At 52.8% G+C, this 17,507-nt stretch overlaps 1 protein-coding gene across 4 annotated transcripts in view; it reads right to left on the reverse strand.

Moving 5' to 3' along the window:
- Nucleotides 1-11,829, reverse strand: part of FGD5 (FYVE, RhoGEF and PH domain containing 5) — a 120,873-nt gene extending 109,044 nt beyond the window's left edge. For all 4 annotated transcript variants that reach the window (XM_084902556.1, XM_084902555.1, XM_084902554.1 and 1 more), the window contains exons 1-2: nucleotides 11,375-11,829; nucleotides 177-2,877 (exon numbers count right to left, since the gene is read on the reverse strand). In XM_084902556.1, the coding sequence (XP_084758682.1) occupies nucleotides 177-2,877; nucleotides 11,375-11,387 (2,714 nt within the window). In that variant the 5' untranslated portion in view covers nucleotides 11,388-11,829. The remainder of the gene's footprint in view (nucleotides 1-176; nucleotides 2,878-11,374) is intronic.
- Between the last annotated feature and the right edge of the window lie 5,678 nt (nucleotides 11,830-17,507).

Below are 17,507 nucleotides of genomic sequence, written 5' to 3' on the forward strand. Positions count from 1 at the left end.
CTACTTCCACACGGATGACCCTTATCTGATCTTCTCAAACACTCTGCCATGAGGCGGCATGAGTCCCATTTCACAGATGACGTGAACTGAGATCTCAGGGAGGTTAAAAACCATTCACCCCGAGCCACTCGGACAGTTACTCCTGCTAAACAGCATAGAAAACGGGTTCACGGTACCTCTCTGCCTCCTGGTCCGCGCTCTGCTGCTTGCTCTCGAAGGCGTTGAAGCTGCTCATGTCCACGTAGCCGTCGTTTTCGTTCGCCGTCGACAGGGCTCTGCTCTGGTCCTCAAACAGCTTTGTGAACGTCCCCGCCCTCGCAGGCCTCCGGGGCGGGATCTGGATGTTCTCGTAGTCCGAGTTCATGGCCGGGATGTTCTCGTAGTCGGAAGTGTCGGCGTTGGGAAACGAGATGGACCGGGGCTTGGTCAGGGGCAGCGGCAGGAAGGGGGGCCGGGAGCGGTCTTCGAAGGACTCCACGCGGGACACAGTCCTGCTGAAGGGGATGCCCTTCCTCTTGCCGTCCCGGTAGAAGATGAGGGAGGAGGGCGACTCGGACGCCCTGAGCTTGCCGGTCCGGGTCTTGAGCTGAGGGGAGTTGCTGAGGCTCCTGCGGTCCATCTCCAGGAGCCGGGACGGCCCGTGGTAGCTGGACTCCGAGGAAGACCTGGAGGAGGACACGTTGACCTCCACGTGGTGCGCTTTGTTCTCGGTCTTCTTCTTAAACGTGAGCGCCAGGAACCGCTTGAAGGACGACTTCTTCTTCTTGCCGTGCTTGTCGGGGGGCTCGCTCTCGGTCAGGAGGGAGGGGGAGCTCTTGGTGATGGGCTTCTTGGTGATGCAGGCCAGGTCGAACGGCGGCGGGATGTCGACCACGGAAGACGGCGTTGACGTGCCGCTGCTGGACGGAAGGTGGTTCCTCTGGGAGAAGCTCCCCGAGGAGCCGATCACACAGGGCAGGGAGAGGTTGTCCTCTTTCCTCTTGATTCGAAGGTCGTCTAAGCCGGACGCCTCCGGCTCCCGGTACACGGAGACCGGGATCTCTCGGCCTTCCACGGAGAACGAACGAGGGTACAGAGTGAAGGCTCTGGGCTTCGCTGGCAAGGCCCTGCTGGCTTCCAGCGGTGGCTTCCCCTCCAGCGACAGGACCATCTTTCTTGCCTCCTCGGTGGCACCTCCGATGCCAGTGGCCGACGGTGAGACAGCTTCCGGGCCGGCTTCTTCGGGGACGGTCTCTGGGACATAGCCGGGCACTTTCCCAGAGTGGGGCCTGGCCCTTGCGAGGATGTTCTTTCTGTCCATGGGGATCAGGCCGCCCTCCGCGTCGGAGTTCTCTTCTTCTTTGGAGCCGTAACCCCCGAGGCCATCGGAGGCGGCCTGGGTCTCGGGCTCTTCTCCCTCTCCGGGGTCGGTTCCGCACACCACGTCCACTCCCAGCTCGTAGGGGTTGGTGAGCGCGTCGTCGGTGGCGTCCTCATCCACTGGCAGGACCAGTACGTCGGGGACAGAGAGGCCCTCCCCAGGGCCGTCCTGCAGGGAGCCGGGCTGGCCACACAAAGTTCCGGCCCCAGTGTCCTGGCCTGCACATTCCCCTGACTTGGATTCCTGCTCTGACTCGGAGCCTTTTGCTGACTCGGGAAAAGAGGAGTAGCTCTCACTACAGAAGGAGGTGCTCTCTGTAGGGAAGAACTCGTAGGGACTTCCCGAGAGTGAAGCCACAAAGTCGTCCGTGCAGTCGTTCTCGAAAGGAATGATCTGGCAGCTCTCCTCCGCGGGCTCGTCCTGCACGGGGTCCTCGCTCTCCGGAACGTCTCCTCTCGCCTCTTGGGTGACGGCTGCCACTTCTTCGTGGTCAGTTTCCTCACCGTGGTCATGGGGCTCGTCCTGGTCATCCCGGCTGCCCCCGCGTGCGGCATCTTCACGCTCCTCCTCGGAGACGTCAGGGTTGTCGGTGACGATCTCTGCCTCCTGGGTGCCCGAGGCCAATCCCTCGTCCTCCAGGGCCTCCTCACTGGTACCTTCAGCACCCTCCTCAGTGGGCCTGTCAGGTTCCCCATGCTCCTCTGCCAGCCCTGGCTCTGTCTCGGCACAGCCTTCCTCACCCTCCTCCTCTGCCTCCCTGGGTGTCCCAGGAGACCCGGGCTCCCTGCCAGGCAACTCTGGGTCCTCTAAATCAACCTGCGTTAGAATGATATCGCTCGGAAAGACTGCCTCTCCATCCCAAGGGCCCCGATCCTCCAGGTTGCACATGTTGTGTTCCTCCACTAGCTTCTCTTCCTCCTCACTTGTGAGCTTCCGCTCCTCCTCCTCCCCTGGGTCCTGGGCACTGTCCTCAGCCCCCACCTTCTCAGGATCGGGGGCTACGCCTTCATCAGCCTCTCCACTCAGTGCCATGTCGGCTAGGGCGGCCACTTCTTCAGCAGCTCCGGTCCCCTCCTCCTCCTCCTCCTCGCCTTCCTTCTGGGGTTCCTCTTCCCCGGTGGCATCCGGAGGCACCATGACTGCGTTCTCCACAGAGTCCCCATCCCTGGCTTCGTCCTCGCTGGGTGGAGCCCTGGGGACGACGATGTACTCTTCATCGGCCTCGGCCTCGGGGCACTCCAGGCTGGACTGCGGCTCTTCGTAGAGTCCCCTGTCTACGCAGAGCAGCTTCCCGTTGCTGCATTTGTTCAAGCTGTTGATCATGTACACGCTGGCCCTCCACTCATTGGGGGTGTCAAGCCTTGGTTTAGGGGCAATGGGGGGTTTCGGCCCCCTCGACATGGAGTTGGGACTGTGAAGACTGTCAGGCCTGGGTGACGAAGGGAATTTGGGTGCAGTCACTGGTGTGAGGGGACCGGCGTTCTTTGGCTTGGGAGCAACTGGTGGTTTTGGTGAATCTAAAGGATGAAAATAGAGAAAAGAAGGAGACAAAAAGTACAGTTACCTTTATGTCCACTCCCACTTATTATTTTTTAAAAAACACTGAAGATGGTTTCCCAATGGCCCATGTGAACCCAATCTACTATGTTTTGCCTTAGGTTTATTCCTCTATATTATCTTTAAAATCCCTTGACCTTCCACTAAAAATTCATTCTGAAAACAAGGCGACTAGACCTTTCTTCTATATACACTCCAGCTAACAAAACCCATCCGAATGGCATCTTGTACTCCTCAAATAAAGGTGTGCAGATCACTGAGCTCATTCATTCAACAACTATTTATTAAACACTTTTTTGGGTGCCAGGTACCCAGGAGACATTATTGAACTTGACAGTCACCATCTCTGCTGCCCTGATGGAGCTTCCATTCATTCTACAATTAATTCATTGGATACCTGTATCTATTCCCATAGCACTATAGATAGTAGGGTCTTCTAGGGTCAAGAAGAGAAGAGCACTGCCCAGCCGGCGTGGCTCAGTAGTTGAGCATCGACCTATGAACCAGAAGGTCACAGTTCAATTCCTGGTCAGGGCATATGCCAGGGTTGTGGGTTCGATCCCCAGTTGGGGGCGTGCAGGAGGCAGCCGATCAATGATTCTATATCCTCATTGATGTTTCTATCTCTCTCTCTCCCTCTTCCTTACTCTCTGAATCAATAAAAAAAAAAAAATTTTTTTTTAAAAAAAGAATAAGAGGAGCCGAAACCGGTTTGGCTCAATGGATAGAGCTTCGGCTTGGGGACTGAAGGGTCCCAGGTTCGATTCCAGTCAAGGGCATGTACCTTGGTTGCAGGGATATCCCCAGTAGGGGGTGTGCAAGAGGCAGCTGATCGATGACTCTCTCTCATCGATGTTTCAAACTCTCTATCTCTCTCCCTTCCTCTCTGTACAAAATCAATAAAATATATATTTTTTAAAAAATAAAAGAATAAGAGGACACCTCTGCTGACTACTCAGAGTTGAGTCAGGGAGAGAAGACTAATAGAACAATTGGAGGACAGAGCTGTACACTCTTGGAATATTATAACTGAATAGCCATTATCTCATTCCCTCAAGAATGACACACCAAAGGCTTGTGACAGTGATATATGATTCTCTTGAGGGTCACCTCTGAATTCTACATGGTGTAGACATGGTGTCCAGCTAGGTGGCCTGCATCCAAATTTTACAGCATCCAATTTTCATGGGAGAAATGATATGGCATTTGACAACATGGATGTTTGCAAAGGGCCTCTTCCCTTTTGCATGGCGAGGATCTATTAACCTCGGCAGAATAAAAGATGTGGTACAAACTGTACACGCAGCAGGAGTTTGAGAAGCAAGAGTTACTATGGTTAGGGAAGGCCTCTTGGAGAATGAGACATTTCAGCTAAATTTTGTAGGCTGGAAGGGACCTGGACAAGTGTAGCGTCAAGGGAGTAGTCACCCACTCCCAAGTTCAGCATCTCTCCTGCCACAAGCCAGCCCACACCTCCGTGCCTCTTGCTGAACCTCAGAGCCCCTGGGCACACTTCAGTCAAAGTGAGGAAAGCAGATTTCCAGGAACACAAGTCCATCAAAATCCATCAAGTCAAAAGCACTGCCTGGCTCCCCACTGCCCATGGGTTAGGATGTGTAAGTCTCATTTCAGCCCAGTCTCACCTCCCAGTTCCATCCCCACTAAGCCAGTCTCACCTCCCAGTTCCATCCCCACTAAGCCCAGTCTCACCTCCCAGTTCCATCTCCACTAAGGCATGGGTTTGAAGCAGAGCAGCTTCAGAATGCCAGGCTTGCTTGTGATAGAAAGAAGGTGGAGCAGAGAGCCTAGAGGTCTATACCAATTTCTGCAGATAAGGGGATTCTCTTCTCCCCAACATGTGACTCCCAGGTCACCTGGAAGCATCTAACCCCAACCGAATCTAATCCAGGGCTGTCTGACAGAAATGTAATGTAAGCCACATTTATATTCACGTATATAATTTTTCATTCTCCTATGGCCACATTAAAAAGTAAAAAAGAAACAGGTGAAATTAATTTATGCATACAGTTTTTTGAACTCAATACATCAAAAATATTATTTTGAATACCATCATGTATTCAGTGAATCATGTTTGGATCAACATGTAATCAATATACAAAATTTATTAATGAGATAGCTGACATTCATTCTTGAACTAAGCCTATTTTACACATACATCATGTCACAACTCAGACCAGCCACAATTCAAATGATCAGTAGCCACATGGGGCCAGTGGCTATGGCCTTGGTCAGCACAGCTCTGACTTGAGACATCTCCATGGGACTGTCCTATTGTCACCTCAATTTCAAGGTATCAGACTGGCAGGACTATGTTAAATCCAGCGGAGGCCCCAGAGGAAAGAAAAAAGGCCTGGAGTCATAATTATACATGGCTACAAAGCCCATGCATTCTGTTCCTAAAAGGGTTTCATTTCAGAGCCTCTTTACTTGTACTTGCACATGCATCTAATGAACTTGGTTGTCTGGCTTCCCAATGCACAGATAGTTAGAAGGGGTATGGGAGGAAGTTAGAGCAGGAACCTGCAGACTGTGAGAGAGAAAAGAGGCACAGCTGTCAACGGAGCCCATGCTAACGTCCCCATAACACCAACCTCTTAACCCATATCTACATTGGTTTGCATCAATGCCCAGGCTTTTCACAGTCATCCAGGTAATAACCCAGAGTCTTCAAGATGCAATATGTGACTTCCCAACTCCTTGTTTACGTAAGCAATCAAGTATACCCTCCTTTAGAAAAAATATATGTTCACATTAGGAAAAACAGTAACCACCTCCCAAATTTGGAGCTTAAACAGCTAAGTTCAATGTTACAGAGTAAGCCTGTGGAGCCTGACTGGTCTTGTTTCAAAATTTGGCTTTGCCACTTATAAGCTGTGAAATTGAGCCTCAATTCCCTCATCTGCAGAATGGGTACAACAGTAGCACCTACCCTCAAAGGGTTGTTGTGAAGATTAAAAGACACATATTAAAAGTGCTCAGTAGCAGGCATTCACAAAGGGGTACTCAATAAACAGTAGCTACTATTGTTCTAATGAAGTCAGTCTTTGCCTGCCCCATAACTTCCCCTGGAATGAGTCTTGCTCTATACTGCTGTAGAGTGTTATGTGATATTAGCTCCACACGCTCAACATCAAGTGTTAGGCACTGGCGTGAAATTATTCTTTGGGGGCAGGGACTCTCATTTCTCATACTTAACAGGTGGTATTTCACATGAGCGCCATGAGACCTGACAGAGGGACAGAAAGGCCTTGAAAAATGACCAAAACCGTAGCTGCTTCAACCCCCACCCCCACCCCATCCTTCATCCAATCAAGCTATTGATCTGTGGGTGCCGTCTCCTCAGGAAAGGTTATAGTGGGCGTCTGAGGCGTGATCCTGCAAGAAAATGTCTTCCCCATCTAGCCCCTAGGAATGACAAGGATGGAGTGTCCATGCCCTGCTTCCAGCTCTGAGATCAAAGAATGCCAGAACCAGAAAGGCCTTGTCTGATCCCTCACTGAAAGATGAGGAAACTGAGGCACAGAGAGGGCAGGTGACTGACATAGAGCTACTCGGCAAATCTGGAGCAGGGCTTAGACAGAATGTGGGTTTCCTGCTGCGGTCTCTTGAATCTCTGCCTTGACCCTTTGCCACAGAGTATTTCTTCTACAAGGCTCCCAGCTTCTAGTGAGGTAGAGAAAAGAAAAGAAAAGAAAAAAAAAAAAAAAAAGCAGGGAAATTGAGGCTAGAGAGACCAGGAACAACTAGCCAGGTAAGAAATTTACATAGGCCCGAGTCCAGAGCTCAGAAATACTAACTGGCCACAGGGTGAATGACTTTCAGTTGCTCCCATCCAATTTCCTTGAATCCAATCCCATTAAATATTCGTTGAGCACCTACTATGTGCTGGGCACCCATCTAGAATCTTTGAACACATCAATAAACAAAACAAAACCCCTGTCTTTCATAGTCCTGAACTTCTAATGGTGGAATATAAGCAAATAAAATGAGTATCTTACGTGTTTTATGTTAGATGACCATAAAATCTGTGGGAAAAGATTAGGAGTTGAGGGTTTTTGCAGTTTTAAGCAAAGTGACTAGGATAGATCTCACTGAGAAGGCATTACAGAAAAGACTTGAAAGAGGTAAGGGAAGCCAGGACTCACCGGACATGTTCAAAGAGGCCAGAGTCACTGGAGGGGAGTGAGCAAGAGAAAGAGAGAAGCAGGAGATGAGGTCAGAGGGGCCCGGGGAGGAGGATGTGGATTATGCAGGGCCTTGAGAAGAAGGACACGCTCACTCTTGCTAATATATTGAACTAGATGGAAGTGGTGAGGATGGACGCAGGGAGACCCATGAAGAAGCTCTTGCAATAATCCAGGCAAGAGGTGACGGAGCAGGTTAGTGGCAGTGAAAGTGGTCCAAAAGAGTCAGATTCCAAATAAGAACGTATCGCTGGCAGGACATGCTGACAATCTGGTTACTGTGTGTAAGAGAAACAGAGAAGTCAAGGACAACACCAAGGTTTTGAAGTCAGAGCAACTGGGAAAATGAAATTGCTTCCAACTGAGCCGGATAAGCCTGCATGTGCTGGGAGTGGGGGTGGGGGGCGCAGAATTTCAGTTTGCACATGTTAGATCCGAGCTACCTTTCACACACCACAGTGGGGTCATCAAGTGGGGCCCTGGGTATTCCAGGCTGGGTCCTGGGAGAAGTCTGGCTGGAGGATTCCATCAGAGATGGAAGTCAAGGCATGAACCCGGTGAGATCACCAAGTGAAGGAGCATGGACTGAGAGAAGAGTGAGACCAAGGAGCGAGAGAGAAGGAGTCAGCCAAGGAGACAGACAGGGGAGGGAGCGAAAAAAATGAAGGGGGTGTGAGGGCTTCCAGCTTTGCTCCCTCTCTGCCTCCCTCACAAAAGGGAACCAGAGTCCCTGCCCTCGGTACAAAGTTATCTGGGTCTCAGATGCCCTCTGCCTGGGGAAGGCTCAGGGAAGAGGTGGCACCAGGGTGCATGGTGAAGAGCAGGGAGGATTTCACAACTGAAAAGGAGATTAAGTATCCCGGAGTGTGAAGAGGCCCAGAGGCAGTACGATGCAAAGACCTTTGGGATTATGGTAAAAAGCCCAGTTTGGCTGAGCTTGGACATGGTGGGGGCAGGAGAATTACAGGATAAATCAGAGCTGGGGGTCCCCTCCTCTGGTTACATCTTCACTTTCTGACTGCCCAGAACACAGCATGGAGGGAGCTCGTGGTCCTCTGCTGCCTCCCGAATCCTCCTGGCTGCTGTCTGAATCCTCTCTTCTTGTATCACAGAGTCTGGGAGCTACGACCTCCCCAGCCGGAGTCAATGCCCAAGGACCTCCCCTCAATTCGCTAGGCCTGAGGATGACGCGAATACCCTTCAAGCCAAGATGCCAAGAGTTAACTGGGAGTAGGAAAACCTCAGTGACAGGAGGAAGAGATTTTTAACAGCGACGGGTGATAGAAATCATCCCCAGCCAGCTCTCGGTACCAGTTTATATTTTCTTTCTTTATTTTAATTAAATATCTGTCACTCACATGCTTACTGCTTACTGCTCCCTTGTCAGCCACACAGAGGTTCAATTAGAAGGTATACTGGAAGGAGCGCTGGACCGGGAGTCGAGCGCTCTGATCTCCGCTCCTGGCTCTGCCCTTCATGGGAGGTGTGACCTTGGGCAAGCCCTTCTCCTCCTCCCTGAGCCTCCGTTCCCCCAGCTGCAAAGTGAGGGGACCTGCACCAGTCAGTAAGAGCCTTCTGCCCTGGCTGTCTGCAGACTATTAAACTCATGGCTCTTCTTATGACGTCCCCCGACATCCGCGTCTTTAGTCCCTGAGCCTGTTTCAACTGCGCTGCACTATACTCCCCCTGGAACTCTCATAACCATATGTTCCAAGAGTAATTATCTTCCAATTTCACCTTCCAATTGCATCTTAATTTAACTTTCATTCCTGGGTGCCTGCCGGAATGTCCACGCCAAGCCTGATGATTTCTAATTAAGGCGCTATTACGCCAGTCCAGTGATCCACAGCAGGGCTTCTGTGGGGAAGCAGCATAGGACGGAGGTGGATGGGCGTGGGCCCCAGGCTCAGAGAGACCTGGACTTCAGTCCCAGCTCTGCCACACAGCAGCTGTGTGATCTTGGCCACATCACTTTGCTTCTCTGAGCCTCAGTTTCTTTCTTGGTAACATGGAAGAAATACTCCCCTTTTTCTCTTAAGGCTTTTGAGAAGTTCAAGGGAAATAACAGACATAAGATGACTAATAAAGTCAACTGGCAAACATTTCCTGTGTACCTACTATGTTAGGCACTAGATTAAAAAAAAAAAGCAGACTCTCAAGCTGGACAGTCTGTGTTTCAATCCTATCTTGGTCTCACATTAAGTCAGTCACCACGTAATCCCTGCAGCTCAGTTTTCCTAACTATGCAATGAAAGATAGCAATAGCGCTCAGGGCATCAGGTCAATATGGAAACCACACTGATACAAGGAAAACACTTAAAACAGTACCTAATTCACAGTAATTACCCAATAAATATTAGGTAGTGAAAATCAGTCACTTATAATGTGACGGATGCCACAGGCACCTTACAGGCTTTACTTTTTTGAAACATGAGGACTCAATGACAAACATCTTTTTATCCCAGTTATTCAGATGAAGTAACCTGCTCAGGGTCACATAACTATTATAAGTCTATGCCGGTCCTGAGAGTCAGTCCCCGGGAGTCTGTGACCCACTGTGGTGCACGGCACACAGAAATCATTCTGTGAGGTTTCTATTGTTGCCGTCACACAGTGGCAACTGCTAAGAATTACTGGGACCACACAGGCCTCTCGGTTTGTTTGGGCTCACTCCATCCCCCCCGATTCTCAGAGAAGGGAGAGCTCGTCCAGGCCTCATGCAGGGAAACATGGGAAAACTGGAACGGCTCTCACCATTGTTTTAAAGCGGGTTTTATTAGGAGTGTAGGGGAAAGCCAGCCTGGCTCTGTCCAGGCTGCACCTGGCAGGAGGCGACCTTCTTCCTCCGAGGAGTGGCTGGCTGGGCACTGGGACCCTTCTCCAACCTTTCCCAGTCCCACAAAGCGGTACGCCTGCTCCTGCCTCCCCCCACCATCCTGTGGCCCACACTCTGTCCAGGCGTTCATATGCTCAGCAACAACAGGACCTGGACACTGGGAGGCGGCTGGGGCTCCCAACTCCACAACTGGGTCCTTTTTCAGGTCAGTCCCGCCAATGTCTCCTGTCTGCATCTCACTGCTAAGACAATGACTTTTTTTTTTTCATTTTCAAGATTTTAAAAAGAAAACACACACACACACACACACACACACACACACACACACCCCAGCAGCAGGATATATGGTTCTAAGACAGCCAAAATGGTGGCTTCCTGTTTCTTTAGGGATGTCTGTTTTGGAGTATGGCTTCAGGCACGGATGTTGGCTTGGGGAGAGGGCTGCCTTTTGCTTAAATCTGAGCGAGAAAGATTGACCATCGCTCCTTGGCGGGAGGATGAAGCAAGTTCGCTGGGGCTGTTCGCTCGCAAACTCTCCTCTTTGGGGGAACTTGCTGCCTTCCTTGTGGACAAGAGTCCCGGGATCTAGCGTCCAGGCACCGCCCATCTCTGAGTCTCAGTCGCTGAATCTGTTGAATGGCATCCCTCTGGGGAGATCACCAATATCTACTGTCCAATGCTCTCTGGATCGCACGGAATCTCCATCCCCGACCTGGAGAGGCAGATTCCCGGGGCAGAGGCCCGAGGGGAGGTAGGGGACTCAGCCCGGACCGGGAGCGTTCGGTCCCCTGGGGGAGGCACAAAGGCCAGCCCTGGCGCTGCCCAGGAGAGGGGTGCTATGGGGGGAAAGGGGAGATGATTTAGGGCTTCTTAATCCTATCCGGAGAGTAAGCTCCACGTCTGGGTCTGGAGGGAGCGAAGGGAGCAGGAATTGTCTGAAGGGTGCGCCGCCAAGGGATGCCGGACCCGGGGTCAGGGAGAGCGTGGCCGGATCCCCTGGGCCGGGAGGAGCCCCTGAGGAGCCAGCCAGGGTCTGGCGGGGACCCCGGGGCACGGGATCAGGGTGTAGGGGGGCGGCCAAGTTGCGTCTGCGAAGGAGGCGTCTTTCTCCCTCATTCGGGGGGCGCCGTGGGAGTGGGGTGAGGGCGGACGCGGCCAGGGGTGGCCTCGCCGAGACGGAGGGGGCGGCCCTGAGGCAGGGTGACTGGGACCGGGGCCCCAGAGGACCCCCAGCCTCCCCGACGAGGGGACCCCGGACACGCCCATGTCTCCAGGAGAGGAGGACGATCGGTCGGGGCGATTCTGGGCCGTCGTCCGGGCGCCCCACGGCCGGGCTTCGACTTGGGACGCCCGGCCCGGACCCCCCATCGCGCGCGCGGACCTCGGGGGCCGGAGAGGTGGCGCGGAGCCTCCTACCTGCTCTGTTCATCTTCCGGCGCGAGGAGCGCGGCCGCCCGTCCGCCCGTCCGCCCGCCCGTCCGTCCGTGGAGCGCGAGTCCGCGCGCCGCTTCACTCCATGGCCTCGCGGCGGGTCCCGCAGCCCGCGGCGCCCGGCCCGCCCCCGGCGCTCGCCGGACTCCCTGAGGGGCGCGGGGCCAGCGGGCCGGGCAGGGGCGCGAGAGCCGGGCGCGCGAGCGAGGCGGCAGCCGGACAGCACTGGCGTCGCGTTCAGTCGCACTCCGCCTGGCGCGGGCGGTGGGGCGCGGGGCGGGGCCGCGGGCCGGGCGGGGAGGGGGCGCTCGCGCCGCGGGGGTGGGGGGTCGGTGGCCGGGGCAGCGCGCGGCGTGGCGTCCGCTCTGGGCTCCCGGCTCCCCGCTCCGGGCTCCCCGCTCCGGGCTCCGGGCTCCCCGCTCCGGGCTCCCCGCTCCGGGCTCCCCGCTCCGGGCTCCCCGCTCCGGGCTCCCCGCTCCGCGCCGGGCGCTGCGCTCTGGCCCCCGCACCGCCGCCGCGCCGCCGCCCTCGCCTAGACGTTTCCTCCCGCTCGGAGAGGAAGACTTTTCCCCTCTGCTCAGTCAGGGATCGAGCGAGTGGAGGGCGCGGCGGCCCCGCGCGCATTTAAAGGGGCCGTGGCCGGGGAGCCGCGCGAGGTCCGAGGGATTAGCATCGGGGTGCGGGGAGGGGAGCCGGCGAGGTGCTCTTCTGAGGACTTCCTCCTCGTCCTTCTGCCAGGCGGACAGTCCGTCTTTATTTTTATTTATGTTTATGGGCATTGATTCCGTCCTGCGCCAGACGCTGTGCTGAGTGCCCCGCCAGACAGCCCCCAATTTTATTTTATTTTTAAATCTCATGGAGCTTAGATGGGAGACAAGAAAAATAAGAATGAATATCATTTCAGAAAGCGATAAGTGCCTTGAGGGAGATAAAACCGGAGTGATGGGGCAGACCATTGGCTCTCAAAAATGCTGCGAACCAGCACAGGATTTTTTTTTCATTTTTTAAATTGATTAAAGTATTACATGTGTCTATATTTCCCCATTGCCCCCTCCCTATCCCACTCCCATACATGACCTCACCCCCCCCCCAAGTCTTGTGTCCTTTGGTTATGCTTATATAAATGCAAATTCCTTGCACCCACCTCAGACTCACTGAATCAGAAATCCCATATTTAACAAACCCCTAAGTTTTTTCTGATGCAAGCTGAAATTTGAGAATCACTGGAGTACAGGATGGGTAATCAAGGAAGGCCTCCCTGAGGAGGTGATGTTTGAAAGGGAGACCTGGTGGATGAGGATCCTGTTTGTGTTCACACACCGCACTGTGTGGCCAGCATCTCCCAGGGACAATACGGATACCCCCCCACCAAGCCTCCACCTCGAGCTAGGGTCTGATTGTCTGTGCAAACATAGGGAGATAGTTCTGCTTCCTCCGACAAGTGCTCTCCGGGATGGAGAGAGGGACGCACAGGAGCTTGTGAGAATTCTGAAATGGCTCCTAAGTGGAGGGGCTTCAGCAAAGGAAAGGCCTTTTGGAGAGAGGGCATCGTTTAGGCAAAGATTTAGAGGTGTGGAAAGGCATGGCCTGTTCCAGGAGCCAGAGGTGGTTGACCTGGGGAATAGAGGGTGGTAATGTCCCCATGTGAGGTCCAGAAGGGCCATTGCTTCTGTTAGGTGGTCCCAGATAACCAGATGTTTCCATTGCATACGAAATACCTCTTAGCTCTCAACATTGGTGTCACTCAGGAAGCTTGTGAGAAATACAGAATCTCAGCCCCCACCCCAGACCAACTGAACCAGAATCTGCATTTTAACTTTAGATCTTCAGATGATCTGTACACACATCAGAATTGGAGACGCACTGCCCTGATAACCCACCCCATTTCTTTTTTGACCACGTGTGCTGCGCAAGCACACAGAAATAGAGGAAATCCCAGATGCCCCACTTCTCACTGAGGTGAGACCGTGACCCTTGACCTCTGTCTCATCAACACGTTATTGGAAAGCTGGTAGGTTTCTGGATACCTGAGGGCCTGCACCCAGCAGAACTCCTGGTATATATATTAAGTGCTCACTAAAATATATGACATGCATGAAGGTCGGGTTTGAATTGTCACATGAACCAATTGATGCCTAACACACAGAAGGTGTTTAATGCACACAATGAAGACAGGAATGCATGAATTTTAATTAGGTAATGCAGAAAGGCTCTTCCCCTTCTCCTCAAACCCCACCTCCCTATCAATCACACTCTAATGTAAGAACCTCCCCTTTATGCCATGTTGGCCAATAGGAGAGGCTCCACTTTCACTCCAACTCCATGGTAACAATGGTAGAGATGGTGATGATGGTGGAGGTGATGGTGATGGAAGTGATAGTGGATGTGGGAGACATGAGGTTACAGTGGAAAGAGGTTGAGGTGGTGAGGTGACAGAAGCTGTGAAAATCATGGTGAAATGCACAGATGATATGTTGTAGACCTGTATACCTGAAACCTATATAATTTTATTAACCAGTGTCCCCAATAAATTCAGGGGTTTTTTTTGTTTGTTTGTTTGTTTTTTAAAGAAAGACATGGTGAAAATGAAAGATGTGATGTAGTTGGTGGTGGAAGAGGTAGTAGAATTGACAGACGTGACGGAGATGGACATGAAGAGATAATGGAGGTGGCAGACTTGGCCAAAGTGATGAAGGCAGCGGAGATAATGTGGTTGAGGGAGGTCATGAAAGTGGGAGGTGGTAGAACTGAAGAAGTGGAGAAGGTAGGGGTATAGTTGATGCAAAAAGAAAACATGTCTTAAAATGTGAACCTGTTTCTGGAATGAGCAATAAAACCTAAATAACCTAGGATCCCAGGGCAGGAGCAGAAAAGGGAGGCTCAGCTCAGACTTTTAGATCAATGACCAACATCACCCTTCGCTGTGGGGCCTGTGTACGGGAGGAGGGGGGCAGGAAGAGACCCCCACGCCTTGTTAAGCCCTCTCCACAGCTGTTGAATTTGGGATTTGAGGCTAAGCAAAGTCAACCTGAAAAGATCACCGTTGGGGAGAAGCACCGGTCTGAACTTGTTGAGCTGAAGCCTCATGTTGGGGTGGAGTGATGGGCTCTGAAGCTGAACCACTCATTCCGTCGTTTGCTTTTTCCAACGAGAGAAAATGGGGGCAGATGATCATAAGGCTCTGCAAACGGCCGGTGCGAAGGCTGGTGCTTGGACTTGCTCGGTCCTTATGGGACTGAGCCGTAAACTCTCACTGAGCTCGGGGGTGGCTGTAAATACCCAAAAAGGACATGGCAGTGTATCTGGGGGAAGTGGGTATGGCCATCATTTCTCCTGTTCTATGCCTTCCACACATGTGTATTCTTCTCAAGAATCCTATAAAGGAGTTATTACCAGAATACCCCCATTTCACACAAGGGAATAACTGAGGTCCAAACAGGGGGAAATGACTTGCCCCTACAGCCCAGCCAGGATGCACACCCCATCGTCTGAGAACATAGTCTGGGTTCCTAACTACCAAAAAAGCCTGCTTAGGTTTTCACATTTTCCAAATTACACCGTTCCTCTCAGCAGACCGTGAGCCACCCAGCGTAGGTGTTATGCCTTCTTGACAGACTTGGAATCAGAGGCCCAGAGGGGAAATAACTGGCCTGGGGTCATATAGCAAGTTAGGGGGACAGGGAGTGGTGGGATCCACACCTGCTGACACCAGGTCCCAGTCGGAATCCCGGGGAGCCTGAAACCATGCTGCTCCTCCAACGGCACAGTCTCTTGCTTTGCCTTTTGAGGGCAGGATTGCCTCCTTGCTTTTCTAAAGGAGCTTGGCAGGGTTGGGGCATGACGCCTTTAAGACTGATCCATAGTAGGAGTCGGGCCTTTCTTCTTCCTCCTATTCCTCCTTCTCCCCCCAACTCCCCCCCACCCCCTGCCTTTCTTTCTATCTCCCCCGATAGTCAGAATGGCCAAGCTCCCAGCTTGCAGTGGTGACCCAGCCCACGTCTGCAGGAGCCTTTGAAGGGGTGTTCAAGGGAGCCGGCGCTGAGTGTCTGACATGTTCGAGGAGCAGCCGGGTGGGAGCCTCAGAGCCCGAGGAACGTGTAGGAAAAGGCATTGCCCATGAGAAGGCTGTGGGATGGCAGCAGGCAATCGTAATGCTGATAACCGTGGCCAATGCTGATGCTACATCTACTGAGCACTCTCTTCACATGCCTCTTGTGAGAATGTGAAGTGGCTTTAGCATTGTCTTCATTTAACAGGTGAGAAAACTGAGGGTCAGAGAGGTGAGACTTACACAAGACTCAGAGCTAGTGATGAAGTTGGGACTAAACCTAGGTCTGTCTGTCCCCAAGGCCTGTGCTATATTCATGTGTACCGCATTTGTCCAAGAACACAGTGGCAGAATCAAGACCAGAGTCCTAGGCAGTCAACCTTCTTTCCTCTCTCCCTCTGTCCCTCCGTCCTTCCTTCCTTCCTTCCTTCCTTCCTTCCTTCCTTCCTTCCACAAAAGTGCACTGTGTGCCTACTCTGTGCCAATCACTGGGTCAGGTCCTCGGTAAACAGGCCACCTTCACTCTGGCCTTCCTGAGCTCCCAGGCCAGCTGAGAAAGCAGGACACCCAATGGCACATTACCCATAAGTTTGATGAGACCACTAATAGGGGAAACACAGACTACTCTTAGATGCCTTTAGACCCCCTAGTGTGAGGCTGACCGGTTCCCTGGGGCTTTTTAAATTAATTACCCCTCCCTGAACCCTTTCAGACACCCAGCTCCTCCCCACGGAAGCCCCCACCTCACACCTCTCCCTCACACACACACATAACTCAGCATAAAAAAGCTGGTATCCTCCACATAAGCAAACATCCCCTGTCTTCTTATTATCCTTAGACCATTGGAGCCAATTACCGCCCTGCACACAGCGTAGGGAACCTCAGATCAAAACTGCTGAAATCCAGCTCCCCGTGCCCACCTGCCCGCAGCCTCTGCAAAGTGCAGCGCCAGCAGCGCAGCCGGATGGGGCCGTGTGTGCGCCAGAAAGGGAGCGCCCAGGCTCTGTAAGCTCATGTGAGCGAACGCCGAACGCCGCCCGCATGCCCAAACCTCCCAGCACGCAGTAGAAGGTGGTGGTCGGGAGCCACACTGACCGAGAGCAAGTCCCAGCCTCGGTTTCCCCATCGGTACATCCAATAGTATTTGCTGGGTGCTTATCCTGTGCACTCAGCGTTTTGCATATGTTATTCGCTTATGTAATCCTCTCAGCAAACCTATGCAGTAGGCAAGGTTATTGCCCCCACGTTACTGAGGAGGCTACGGTGGCACAGAGAGGCGGAAGCGGCCGGCCAGGGAGACACTGCTAATAAATGGTGGGGATCCTATCCAGGCTCCGGAGATGGCTTTCTTGCCCACTTCAGCACTCGGTCCCATCGACTGGACACGGAAACAGTGTCTGTTCATTGAATGAAATAACTCATACAGCAGGGGAGAATGAGAATAATCATTATTTAAATGTCAACTACATAATTGGTGTTCAATAAATGTTTACAAAATGCTCCGGGAACTATGGCGCACAACCCCACCATCAGAGCAGGGTGGAGAGGGACAGGGAAGGGCATTAATGAGCACCTGCTGTATACTGGAATGGGTGAGAGGGGGCACCATGGGAGGCTGCAAGAGCTTGGGGAGAGGGACTGGGCTCTGCTTCCCGGCCCGACCCAGAGGAGGTGGCACTGAGGTTCTGTTTCCCTGCTGAGCAGAGGGCTCTTCCGAAAAGCTGGACCCAATTGCATCCCACTCCATAGCTGGGTCCCCCCTGGGCTTCCTGTTTCCCACAAGGAGCAGGTATATCTTCTGTCTCCAGGGAGAAAATGCATGTTATTAAAAAAAAAAAATGACCTTGGTCCTGCAGCCTCTTCGGCCGTTGACCCCTAGGTCCCCGCAGCCTCGGACTGGCTCACCCAGCAATGCCACCGGCTGCTGCAGCATCAGCTTCCAGGGCTTATCTTCCCCTGGAAAGTCACTGAATTGCCTTCCTGGCTCCAGAGGTGGGCAAATTGGAGCCAGACACCTGCTGGGTGGACGCGTCTTCAAAAGGCCACCCTTCCCTTCCTGGGCCCCGCAGG

This window comes from Pipistrellus hanaki (genome assembly GCF_964339955.1).
Source record: "Pipistrellus hanaki genome assembly, chromosome: 13".
In the NCBI taxonomy this organism is placed as follows: Eukaryota; Metazoa; Chordata; class Mammalia; order Chiroptera; family Vespertilionidae; genus Pipistrellus; species Pipistrellus hanaki.